The sequence below is a fragment of the Doryrhamphus excisus genome, chromosome 3 (genome assembly GCF_030265055.1).
Source record: "Doryrhamphus excisus isolate RoL2022-K1 chromosome 3, RoL_Dexc_1.0, whole genome shotgun sequence".
Taxonomy (NCBI): domain Eukaryota; kingdom Metazoa; phylum Chordata; class Actinopteri; order Syngnathiformes; family Syngnathidae; genus Doryrhamphus; species Doryrhamphus excisus.
In genome coordinates, this window is record NC_080468.1 from 14,264,917 (window position 1) to 14,277,833 (window position 12,917).

Sequence of the window (12,917 nt, forward strand, 5' to 3'; positions counted from 1 at the left end):
ATATTCTGACTTTATTCCCATATTTTGATTTTATTTTGATATTTTGACTTTAATCACATAATATACTGACTTTATTCCGATAACATTTACATTTTATTTCTATATTTTGACTTAATTCCCCTAATATTATGTAAAAAGTAATGTTACGAAAATGTCAAAATATTATGGGAATAAAATCCAAATAATGAGAATAATAATGAAAATGTACAAGAAGAAATGTTAAAATAATTGGGGAAAAAATCTAATTTGAACACACAACAAACCCTCATGCTAACTTTGACATTTAGGATCAACATTTGCAATAAAAGTGTGCTTCGGCTAAGCGTCATGCGGCAAAGCATACTGTATATTTTTAGTCCAGCATCTTTATGTAGTGTACTCCAGCAAGGCTCTCCAGTATTTTTCAAGTACGTCCCTGTAGGGCTTTTTAAGCACTGCAGTGACACTCCTGTGAAATTTTAGTGCTTGACTTGATTCTATTAAAAATACATTGGACACACGTTCAACTCCATAGCTTCATGGAAAGACATGTTTTTTTTTTTCCTCATGTATAATTTATTGCATTGCATATGATTAACAATGTATTAGTTTATTGTAAATTGGAGACTGGTTTATGGTTTTGGTTAGTGTAGTGGTTCACGTAACTGACCATGCCGCTTGCATGGGTGCGCTTCCCACTTAATGAACAATTCCCAGTTCTTTCTTTCACCCACATTCATTCATTTCATGACACTATAACTGAGACTTACTCGGTTATACTCCATAACTTTTGGATCCCGTCCATCCTCCAGGTTTTGCAGTCCCTGTCCTTGGCTGACTCGCGGCTCCGCCAGAGGGGCACCGTGCTGGTCAACGCCCTGGGTTCCAACACATGCCTACGGAAGGTGGACCTGAGCGGCAATGGTCTGGAGGATTCTGGCGCCAAGATGCTCAGCAAAGCCTTGCAAATTAACACCACGCTCAGGTGGGGTGGGGTGGGGGCTCAGTCAGCACTCGAGAGGGAGATAGAGAGATGGGGGGGGTGCTACCTTGCAGATTAGAGCATGCGGGGACACGGGTGGAGAAAGTGGAGAACATGGGAGGGGGATATGACGATAGGACAACCTATGAAGGGATGCAATTACAGTGTTTTTGGGTGTTAATATCAGTGGGAGACGCTTTGCTTGAGAAAGCCTCGAGAAAAAAAAGGAAAAAAGAGAAAGCCTCAAAAAAATAAATCAAAAAAAGAGAAAGCCTTGAAAAAAAATAAAAACTAAAAAATTTTAAAAAAGAGAAAGCCTCGAGAAAAAAAAAAGAGAAAGCCTCGAAAAAAAAAAGAATTAAAAATTAAAAAAGAGAAAGCCTTGGAAAAAAAAGAGAAAGCCTCGAAAAAAAAAATAAAAATTAAAAAAAGAGAAAGCCTCGAAAAAAAAGAGAAATCCTCAAAAAACTAATAAAAAAAAAAAGAGAAAGCCTCGAAAAAGTGAGCCCGCTTTGAGTTTTCCTGATGACATTTCAAGGGCATGGACGATGGAGGTGGAAAGCAAAGTACAGCAGTTCCACAGCAGAAGCTCATTAGTGGCGTGACAGTCATTTTTGGGTGTTAATATCAGTGGGAGACGCTTTGCTTGAGAAAGCCTAAAAAAAAACAAATTTAAAAAAGAGAAAGCCTCAAAAAAATACATTAAAAAAAAGAGAAAGTCTCAAAAAAAAAGGAAAAGAGAAAGCCTCCAAAAATAAGAGAAAGCCTCCAAAAATTAATAAAAAAAAGAGAAAGCCTCGAAAAAAATAAATAAAAAAAGAAAGCCTAAAAAAAATAATTGAAAAAGAGAAACCCTCGAAAAATAAAAAAAAAAGAAAGAGCCTCGAAAAATAAATAAATAAATAAAAAAAGAGAAATCCTCGAAAAAGTGATCCCGCTTTGAGTTTTCCTGATGACATTTCAAGGGCATGGACGGCGGAGGTGGAAAGCAAAGTAGGTGAGAGGTGGAGAAAAGCGCACATGCGGGTGGAGGAATCCACAGCAGAAGCTCATTAGTGGCGTGACAGTCATTTTTGGGTGTTAATATCAGTGGGAGACACTTTGAGAAAGCCTTGAAGAAATAAATTTTAAAAAAAAGAGAAAGCCTCGAAAAAAAAGTTTAAAAAAAAGAAAAGAGAAAGCCTCGGAAAAAAAAGAGAAAAGAGAACGCCTCGACGTCATTTTTGGGTGAAAAAAAAGAAAAAAAAAGAGAAAGCCTCGAAAAAAAAGTTAAAAAAAGAAAAGAGAAAGCCTCGAAAAAAAGAGAAAGCCTCGAGAAAAAAAAAAAAAAGAGAAAGCCTCGGAAAAAAAAGAGAAAGCCTCCAAAAAATAAATAAAAAAAAAGAGAAAGCCTCGAAAAAAAGAGAGCCTCAAAAAAATTACTAAAAAAAAAGAGAAAACCTCGAACAAAAAAGTTAAAAAAAAGAAAAGAGAAAGCCTAGAAAAAATAAATGGAAAAAAAAAAGAGAAACCCTCGAAAAAGTGATCCCGCTTTGAGTTTTCCTGATGACATTTCAAGGGCATGGACGGCGGAGGTAGAAAGCAAAGTCGGTGAGTAAGTGGAGAAAGCGCACATATGGGTGGAGGATATTCCACAGCAGAAGCTCATTAGTGGCGTGACAGTCGTTTGCACATGCATCATGATCTAATATGCACAAAGGAAAAGGAACTCCTACACTCATTTGCACTGTGATGCACGATGGCACAACTACTCTCACTGTGCTCCCCCCATCATCTGTCTTGTTTTTTTTCCTCCTCTCAGGAGCGTTACATGGGATCGCAACAACACCACGGCGACAGGGTTCCAGGATGTGGCAAGAGCGTTGGAGCAGTAAGATGAACACACACACACACATTTTGGATTCATACATGAGTCACACATCGAAAAGGCAGATAGCCTTCATAGCGCCTTGCTGTTTATTTACACGATGTTACATCAGTCGTGTGATGTGACAGTTATATGATTCAGTATATCTTGAACATCAAAAAAAAAAACACCCTCTCTAGCTGTGTAGTAATCATTGGCCCAATTAAACGATGCAGTCAAATTCCCAGAAGGTAGCTCTCTCTCTTTTTTTTTTTTTTTTCCTGCAAAGCTCAGCTTGCTGGCAGAAGTACAGAAAGTCTGTAGATGTGTCTCTTTTGGAATGAATGTGCTCTCAGGGTAATTTCCATCACGTAAAATAGTCCCGGAAAGCAGTTCACCTCAAACCTTATACTGTAAATAACTAAATAATATTGCATCCTTTTACAGCTACAACATATCCCATAAGCAAAAAGGTTTTTTGCTGTTCAAAGCATCATGGAAGACATATAAAACATAAAAATTGTATTATTTTTTTTTAATTAGGATAGCAAAATTCTTCTCATGTATTATTTATTGCAGGAGCATATGATTAACAATGTATTAGTTTATTGTAAATTGGAATCTTGGTAATGGTAATGGTTTTATTTCATTTGAACATGCATCAGATTACAATTGAATGCATCACATAATCAGTTCACAGTTCCACATGTCTAAAAGGAGTAGGAAGAAGCAAAGCTTATTAAATCCTACCCCTCCATCTGGTACTTTTACAATCAGTAACTGTTACATTTGTTCACTTCCTGCTTTCCTAATATAGTTTAATGTTTGTTTTTTTAAGTTTTTTATTTTTTATTTTTTATTATTATTTATTTTATTTATTATATATATTTAATAATATTTGTTTATATTTAATAGTTTAATAAGCAAATCTTATTAAATCCTACCCCTCCATCTGGTACTTTTACAATCAGTAACTGTTACATTTGTTCACTTCCTGCTTTCCTAATATAGTTTAAGGTTTGTTTTTTAAAAGTGTTTTATTTTTTATTATTTTCATTTTATTTTTTATTTTTTTTATTATTTATTTTTTATTTTATTTATTGTGTATATTTAATAATATTTTTATATTTAATAATTTAATAAGAAAATCTTATTAAATCCTACCCCTCCATCTAGTACTTTTACAATCAGTAACTCATTTGTTCACTTCCTGCTTTCCTAATATAGTTTAATGAACAATTCCCAGTTCTTTCTTTCACCCAGTTTCTTTTGGGATATGCTGCAGACCGTGTCATGACAGGATAACTGAGACTTATCTGTGTTTTTTGTGAAGCGCTGAGATTTGGGGCTTTGTTCGGCAGTCCTTGAACGCACCATAGTTGCATGCTGAGACAGAGAAGTTTGTTTGGCTGCAGAAGCATTAGCTTCCACAGTCAGTTGCGTGTATTGGTGTATTCCTTCAATGTATTTATTTATGAGAAATATTCCTGTATTTTTCCGTACCCGTACAAAGTATTTTACGATCACTTTCCTTTTCCCTTCTCCATCTCTCTCTCCTTCTTTCTAGCAACTTTACACTGCAGTACATGCCCCTGCCCCTCAGTGACGTCTCTCAGGCGTACCGCAGCGCCCCAGAGAAGACGGACCAAGCTCTGACCAAGGTGAGGGAAATCGATTCAACGGTCCAATGATGCAGGCGACGAATGGTAGATGAATGACTTCAATTCATTTGGAATTCAGATCGTTTTTTTCCAATGGGGTACTCACTAACGTTATCCGAATAATTACTTTTAGTCGATATCAAGAATTTGATGCAAAGTATTGTTATTTTTATTATCTGTCTACAGTACATTGACGTTTTTTAAGGAAATTGTGACCGCAAACGCAATCATTTCACACTGTGAGTCATATTGTTGTCAACTGGAAGTTTTTTTTTCCTCACAATATGACTGCTGAGCACCTGAACAACTCATTGAAGCAATTTCAGTAGAAATTGCGTGTGAAGCTGAACTGAAATGTCGAATGAATGTTGAAATATCGTACAAATGTGTTGACATCTCTTCACCGGCTAAGGATAGAACCAGCAACTATTTTTTGGGGTTTTTTTTTAGACGACCGCTCTACAACCTGAACTCTGCCACCATGCACAGAACAAGCAGGATTTGTTTACGTCATAAAAATGTCCCAGAAAATATTGAATTATGGCAAATGTGTGACATTTTTTGAAGTCCGGATAGACGGCCAAAGTCCTGAATGAGTTGAACACTTTGATGTTGAAATGGTTTGAAGTGGTTGAGAAATACTGGAATAGCTAGCAGACAAAAAAAGCATGAATGAGTGTTGAAATGGAAGAACATATCGAATGATTACACGAGGACCGAGGATTGAACCAGCGGTTGACCATTCTACCACCTGAGCCCATGTCCCCCTTTGCAAAAAGTGGAATGTTACATAAATGTACAATTATTTTCCACCAGTTAAGTTTGGTCATATGTTGAACAATTATATGAGAGAATTGAACCAGCAACTATCGGCTTGAGAGACGACTAATCTACCACCTGAACCATGTCAGAACAAATGGAATGTTCCAGTAATGCTGTATGAATACATTGAGTACAGCCAAACTGAGGATCGAACCAGCAACCATTTGGTTGGTAAACGAACAGAACCAGAAACAGAATGTTAAGTAATGGAAAATGATTTTCCACCAGTTGGGGGCACCATTGAGGTTGGCCATTTGTTTTTTTTAGCAGACTCAAAACGGCCAAATTTGTTCAATTCAACAAAAATGTTGAGAACGATTTTTTAAAAAATCGACCAATATTTTGAACGATTATACGAAAGGATAGAACCAGCAACTTTTGGCTTCAGAGACGACTAATCTACCACCTGAACCATGTCAGAACAAATGGAATGTTCCATTAATGCATGTATGAATACATTTAGTACAGCCAAACTGAGGATCGAACCAGCAACCATTCCGTTGGTAAACAACCACTGTACATCCGGATTTGAAATGTTGAGAATGATTGTTGAAATCTATAAATATGTTGAACGATTATATGAGAGGATTGAACCAGCAACTATCGTCTTGAGAGGCGACCAATCTACCACCTGAACCAATGTCAGAACAAATGGAATGGAATGTTCCAGTAATGCATGTATGAATACATTGAGTACAGCCAAACTGAGGATCGAACCAGCAACCATTCGGTTGGTAAACAACCGCTCTACCTCCGGATTTGAAATGTTGAGAATGATTGTTGAAATCTATAAATATGTTGAACGATTATACGAGAGAATTGAACCAGCAACTATCAGCTTGACTAATCGACTGGTGGTTAGATCAGGTGGTAGATCGACTAATCTACCACCTGAACCATGTCAGAACAAATGGAATGTTCCAGTAATGCATGTATGAATACGTACATTGAGTCCAGCCAAACTGAGGATCGAACCAGCAACCACTCTACCTCCTGAGCCTTGTCACCCTGTACTATAAACAGAATGCTAAGTAATGGAAAATGATTTTCCACCAGTTGGGGGCACCATTGAGTTTGGCCATATGTTGAACGATTATATGAAAGAATTGAACCAGCAACTATCGGCTTGAAAGGCGACCAATCTACCACCTGAACCATGTCAGAACAAATGGAATGTTCCATTAATGTGTGTATGAATACATTGAGTGCAGCCAAACTGAGGATGGAACCAGCAACCATTCGGTTGGTAAACAACCGCTCTACCTCCGGATTTGAAATGTTGAGAATGAAATCTATAAATATTTGAACGATTATACGAGATAATTGAACCAGCAACTATCGTCTTCAGAGACTACTAATCTAACACCTGAATCATGTCAGAACAAATGGAATGTTCCAGTAATACATGTATGAGTACAGTCAAACTGAGGATCGAACCATCCTATATCCTGCATCCTATCCTCCCTATGATTGGCTCCAGCATACCCATGTGACCCTAGTGAGGACAAGCGGCCTAGAAAATGGATGGATTCATCCTGACAACTGGCATGAATGCTAAAACTGGAGATTCCAGGAAAAGCACAAATAGTCCAAACTTTATTTGAGCAATTCGTCAGCAATATTCAAAACATGCGGCATATTTTGCTGTGTTTTTAGATAAAGTTTAGCATTTGGATGGCGTCCATTAAGAGCTCTTTATTCCACCTGCCATTACATAACATCATTACACAGCAAGCATTTCCACCTGAGAAAAGACATTAAGTCCAACGCATGGAGCTCATTTCCAAGGATCAAAGTTCTGCTCAGTCTCCTTATTAGCATGTAAATTGACTTTTCTCCCGTTTGATGCTTTACTCTGTAAACACCTGCCATGCCGACTCTTCTCATTTGTGTGTGTGTGTGTTATTGTGACAGATCCAGCGTGCCCTGCTGAGAAACAACCAAACGCAGCGTTTCTCTCAGAAGCAGGCCCTCAGGCTGCACCAGGGTTTGGTTACCAGCACTGCTGAACAGGTGTTGTTACTTCACCCGCTAAATGCGTATGAACGGAAACTCAAAAGTAATGTTCATGTGTGTGTGTTTTAGGTGATGGAGCGTTTGTGTGTACGGGTGCAGCACCAGGTTTGTGTCCTGAAAGGCTCTGAGGATTCAGAGGAAGTCCAGACAGCCAGGCAGATCCTGAAGGAAGCCAGGAACTCCAGGGCTGTGAGTGTGGTTGACTTAATTTGCATGTTTGGTTTTTTTTTGTGTCTGTTTTGTCTCATATTGTTTCAAAGTGTTGTTTATGCTAGGAGTCCACCAAGTGGAACCAAATGTCGCAAATAAATCGCCTATTTGAATCCACTGGAATGTAATGGCACGAGCCAAGTTGTGCCAAAGATTATGTGATTGTGATTGGCGCATAGTGGCTCGCTGTGGCGCTGAATTAATGTTTGTTCGGCATGTTGCCATGTTGCCGTTATTCCACGCCACAGCGAGCCACTATCTGCCACTACGCGCCAATCACATAATCTTTGGCGCAAACTGGCACCAACTGGCGCCGGCCCAGTGGACTCCCAGCATCATTGGCGCAACTTGGTTCGCACCATTATAATCCAATGGATTCCAACAGGCGGATTGTTTGTGACATTTGGTTCGACTTTGTGGACACACAAAGCTTTTAAACGTTTTGAAGTTACTTACCACCGTTACGGGCCACCACGAGCCAGTTGGGAGGCAGTTTGAGCCACTGCATGCCACTAGGCGCCACAGGAAATTGCATTGCCGTGAACTGGCGCCAACCCAGTGGACTCCCAGCATCATTGCCGCAACTTTGCTCGAGCCATTACATTCCAGTGGATTCCAACACACGGATTGTTTGTGACATTTGGTTCCACTTTGGGGACATACGAAGATTTAAAAAAATTTGAAGTTTACTTGCCGCCAAACTAAATTTTTGCTGCCGTTACGGGCCACCACGAGCCAGTTGGGAGGCAGTTTGAGCCACTGCACGCCACTAGGCACCTTATACGTGACACTAGGCGCCACAGCAAATTGCATTGGCGCGAACTGGCACCCACTGGCGCCGGCCCAGTGGACTCCTAGCATCATTGGCGCAACTTGGCTCGCGCCATTACATTCCAGTGGATTCCAACACGCGGATTGTTTCTGACATTTGGTTCCACTTTGTGGACACACAAAGATGTTAAACGTTTTGAAGTTTTCTTGCCGCCAAACTCAATTTTTGCCGCTGTTACGGGCCACCACGAGCCAGTTTGAGCTACTGCGCGCCACTAGGCACCTTATTGGCGACACTAGGCGCCACAGCAAATTGCATTGGCGCAAATAATAACCTCATATAAATGATTCTTAGGCACAGTGCTTCCATTGGATTATATTAGCTAATGCTGCCTTGTTCTACTACTGCGTGTCTATGTCAATCACGTAGTATTTATTTTATCAAAGCTTCCTGGTCGTTCTGGTCCCGTTCCTCTCAACAGGGTACTTATCGCTACTTCATTGGCTCAATCTCCAAATGTGAGGTTTGACACTCGCGGGCGGTTTCATATTTTTAGCAGACAGATGTTCCGTGTGCTCTGATGTAGAAACTTGAAGTATCCGTTCAACCAGGGATTCTCAGTGAGGTACATTAAAGCAGCTTTCATGGACATCAGGGGATGATGTAAGGGATTTTGAAAGCAGTTAATTTAACACACTTCTTTTAAATCTTGTGAATGTCAAGTCATCTGATCGCGGAAGGAAGTGGCCCACAGGAGGATCATAGAGTTTTGATGAAATTAATAGGTCTTGGTAATGTAAATGTAAACATTTGGTATATTTTATTATGACCGACTCAATATTGAATCTAACCATCTGTGCCCTGTCTGCGGTAGCTGTATCCGTCCTTGTGTGAGTTGGCCCACGTGCTGTCGGTGGACGGCCCCATCCGACAACGACTGGACACTTTGGTGGGGGAGCTGGCAAAGGCTGCCGACAAAGAACTGCAGGTAGGCTGGACGCTGTTCCATTGGCGTAGACACAAAATCCCAAATGCGGGATAAATTCACAGTAGGGGTGTCAGTCGAGACCAGGCACGAGATCTTACCATTGCTTTTTTTTAAAACAATTCCAAAAAGTACTTTTTTGTATTTTCTCATAAGCAATGTCTACCGTCTGTCAAACATTTGCAGCATTTCTTGAAATACAGGTGTTTTAATGTGATGACATGCTGTGAGATCTTACCGTTGCTTTTTTAAAACAATTCCAAAAAGTACTTTTTTGTATTTTCTCATTAGCAATTTGTACCGTCTGTCAAACATTTGCAGCATTTCTTGAAATACAGGCTTTTTTATGTGATGACATGTTGTGAGATCTTACCGTTGCTAATGTTATGATAGTATATAATTATACACAAAATAAGCCTTTAATATACCATCTTTTACTCTATAAAGTTTGGGTCATGTATTTTCTCATAAGCAATTTGTACCGTCTGTCAAACATTTGCAGCATTTCTTGAAATACAGGCTTTTTTATGTGATGACATGCTGTGTATGTGTATTATTTGCTCTTATTTACTCTGCACACCAAACGTCTCTGTGAGTGTTGACTGTCGGGATGAAAGCTCTGCATTTCAATGTGCAGCTTTTTTTTCCCAGATGGGAAAACCGGGTCAGGTGGAGATGTCTGAGTTGGCAGGTTATACTTTTATGTTGCTACCTCTTTTGAATATATTTGGCATACTGGCTTGTTCATGTTGATACTCATTAGTAATATTCCTCTTATTAATATTCCCTATGTTATTTTGCTTTGCGAGCATATTGTGGCAAAGACTGTATGACTGACAAAGTGTCACTCTGTTCACCGTTGTTCTATGGAGCGTTAAGGTGCTGACCCAATGCACAGAGTGAACTCTCTTCCGGCCTGTTTGGAGGACAGAGACAAGGAAAAACCAACTTGTATGCGCATGGAAATATATTGAGGCTAGCAAAATGTACTTTTAATTTCATTTTTATTTATCGTGTGATCATTCGATTTTTTTCTGAACTTTTTTTTTCAAACCGATACCGATAACTTTGTTTTTCGATATACCGATATGGGACCATTAACCGAGAACATCTAAAATTTAGTTGACTGTAGTTGGTGCACACATGGAGGTAAGAAAGACTCGAACAAATTTGAATTTGGCCACCCTTAATCAAATATGATGGCATTACTATTATTACTACTACTATTATTATTATCAGGTTATGTAGAGTATACAGCAGAGGGAGCTATCCGATAACAGAATTTATCGGTATGATACCCTCATATCAGTTCAGTGTACTCCTAATTCATCGTATTAAATACCCGTTATGTGTGGTCCAGTTATGGCTGAACTGAAAATGCTGTATTTTCATCTAAAACAAAGTTTTCACTTCTACTGTTTCCATTGGGATATAAAAGTAGTGCAGCCTTAGGTAGAATCTGAGCAGTTTAATTTATTGCACAAGGACACATTTTTAGTTTGCAAAACAACAACAAACAGCCGCGGATTTTTTTTTGTGTGCATCTTTTCGTTTACGAACTTAGTTTGGTGTGAGGTGAGGACAGTTTGAATTTAGAAACAAACCTTTTTTGGGTAGGTTACATGTTTATATTGGCATAGAACAAAATTCTTTGTACCTTGAGTGACTGAATTTACTGTAGACTAAAACGATCCCGCTTCATAGCTGTGATGGGACATATTCATAACTTTATCAATCAGACCTGAGTTCCATTCCAACCTTCAGTTCTCCTTATGCACGCGTGGGTTTTCTCCGGGTACTCCGGTTTCCTCCCACATTCCAAAAACATGCTAGGTTAATTAATAAAATAAATAATACATTTATATTTAATAAATAAATAATAATCATTTTATATTTAATAATAAAGTTAATTATAAATTGATATTTTTTTTATATTTTATTATTTAATTTAGATTTAATTTATTGACGACTCCAAATTGTCCATAGGTATGAATGTGAGTGTGAATGGTTGTTTGTCTATATGTGCCCTGTGATTGGCTGGCCACCAGTCCAGGGTGTACCCCCGCCTCTCGCCCGAAGATAGACAAAAATTTTCCCGACAAAATGAACGCCAGTGCAAATAATTGACACACCTGTGAAGGAGCATGATGGTCTGTGACACTGCGTTTGGTTGCAGGTGGTGGTGGACTCCATGGTGTCCCTGTGCCGGGAGTTGTGTCCCATGTCCTGTTCAGCTGCGGAGAGACTCAGCCCGTCTCTTTCGTCCATTTCTGAGCAGGTTTTGATCCCTCGCGCAGCCATTCGCAACGCCCTCATGGAAAGAGCGTCAGAGGATATTAACAGAGCCCTCGAGTAAGTACACGCTAGTAAAAGGAATTAAGTAAAATGACTAATTCACTTGTTTATATCATTTTTTTTTTATCCTTTTTTCTTTGCATCAGGGAAGTGAAGTTGTCCGTGGTTTCGTATTTAACCAACTCCATTGTGGATCAGATTCTGCAGGAACTCTACACCACACATAAAACACTGGTACTGGTAATACGCCTTTTCTGCATGACTTCTTTGTAGCGCTCTAGCAAACCATTGTTGAAACATTTAAAGTCGGGCCTTCTCAAAATGGGAATGGACATTCAAAGCGATTCCTTTAAAAGACATTTTAAATACAGTCATGTGTCGTAAATACAGACCCGATTCTTGTGACAATTAAGTCTCCAAAACCATCATGTATGACAATCCTGCAAGACTCACTGAAGAGGTTTGTTGACTCACAGATGCTCAACAAAGAATCGAGCCTCGCTGACTCGGTTTTTCGGAAATCTGAGTTTCAACGACTCAACAGTACTCAAAGAAGATTTGAGTTTTAGTGACTCACGGGTGCTAAACAAAGATTCGAGCCTCGCTGACTCATGGTTCTTCGCAGACCTGAGTTTCAATGACTCAACGGTACTCAAAGAAGATTTGAGTTTCAGTGACTCACGGGTGCTAAACAAAGATTCAAGCCTTGCTGACTCATGGTTCTTCGGAAATCTTGAGTTTCAATGACTCAACAGTACTCAAAGAAGATTCGCGTTTCAGTGACTCACGGGTGCTAAACAAAGATTCAAGCCTTGCCGACTCACGGTTCTTTGGAAATCTGAGATTCACTGACTCAAGAGTACTCAATAAAGATTTGAGTTTCAGTGACTCACGGGTGCTACACAAAGATTTGAACCTTGTCGACTCACGGTTACTTGAAGACCTGAGTTTCACCGACTCACAAGTGTTCTGTGTAGACTTGAGACTCACTAATCCACAGGTAATCGCTGAAGACTCAAGGTTCACTGAGTCATGATTGCTTGCTGCCAAACTTGCTTTGAGAGAAGTGAGTCGATTACCCGATTAACTTGTGCAGGTGATTCATACGCACTTACTCCAAATGGTTGATTCATTTTTATTTCCTCATTTGTGTCATTTGGGAGATAAACGCTCAAGTGTGTTGTTTTTTGAACAAGGTGCTCAAAGACAAAGAAGGTTTGAGTAATACGAGAATGTTCTTATTTCCATCAAATCTAGCGGTTTTAGATGAGGCAGTACGAGACGTTTGATAATATACGACACCTTTCTCATCCTGTTTTGCATTCTGTTCACTCCTGCTCGCCTTCCAA

The 12,917-nt window shown here is 39.3% G+C and overlaps 1 protein-coding gene across 6 annotated transcripts in view; it reads left to right on the forward strand.

Moving 5' to 3' along the window:
* carmil3 (capping protein regulator and myosin 1 linker 3) overlaps positions 1-12,917 on the forward strand; it is a 90,275-nt gene that overhangs the window by 64,817 nt on the left and 12,541 nt on the right. For all 6 annotated transcript variants that reach the window (XM_058065949.1, XM_058065950.1, XM_058065948.1 and 3 more), the window contains 8 exons: positions 792-964; positions 2,763-2,831; positions 4,375-4,468; positions 7,205-7,303; positions 7,376-7,495; positions 9,163-9,276; positions 11,450-11,625; positions 11,715-11,802. In XM_058065949.1, the coding sequence (XP_057921932.1) occupies positions 792-964; positions 2,763-2,831; positions 4,375-4,468; positions 7,205-7,303; positions 7,376-7,495; positions 9,163-9,276; positions 11,450-11,625; positions 11,715-11,802 (933 nt within the window). The remainder of the gene's footprint in view (positions 1-791; positions 965-2,762; positions 2,832-4,374; positions 4,469-7,204; positions 7,304-7,375; positions 7,496-9,162; positions 9,277-11,449; positions 11,626-11,714; positions 11,803-12,917) is intronic.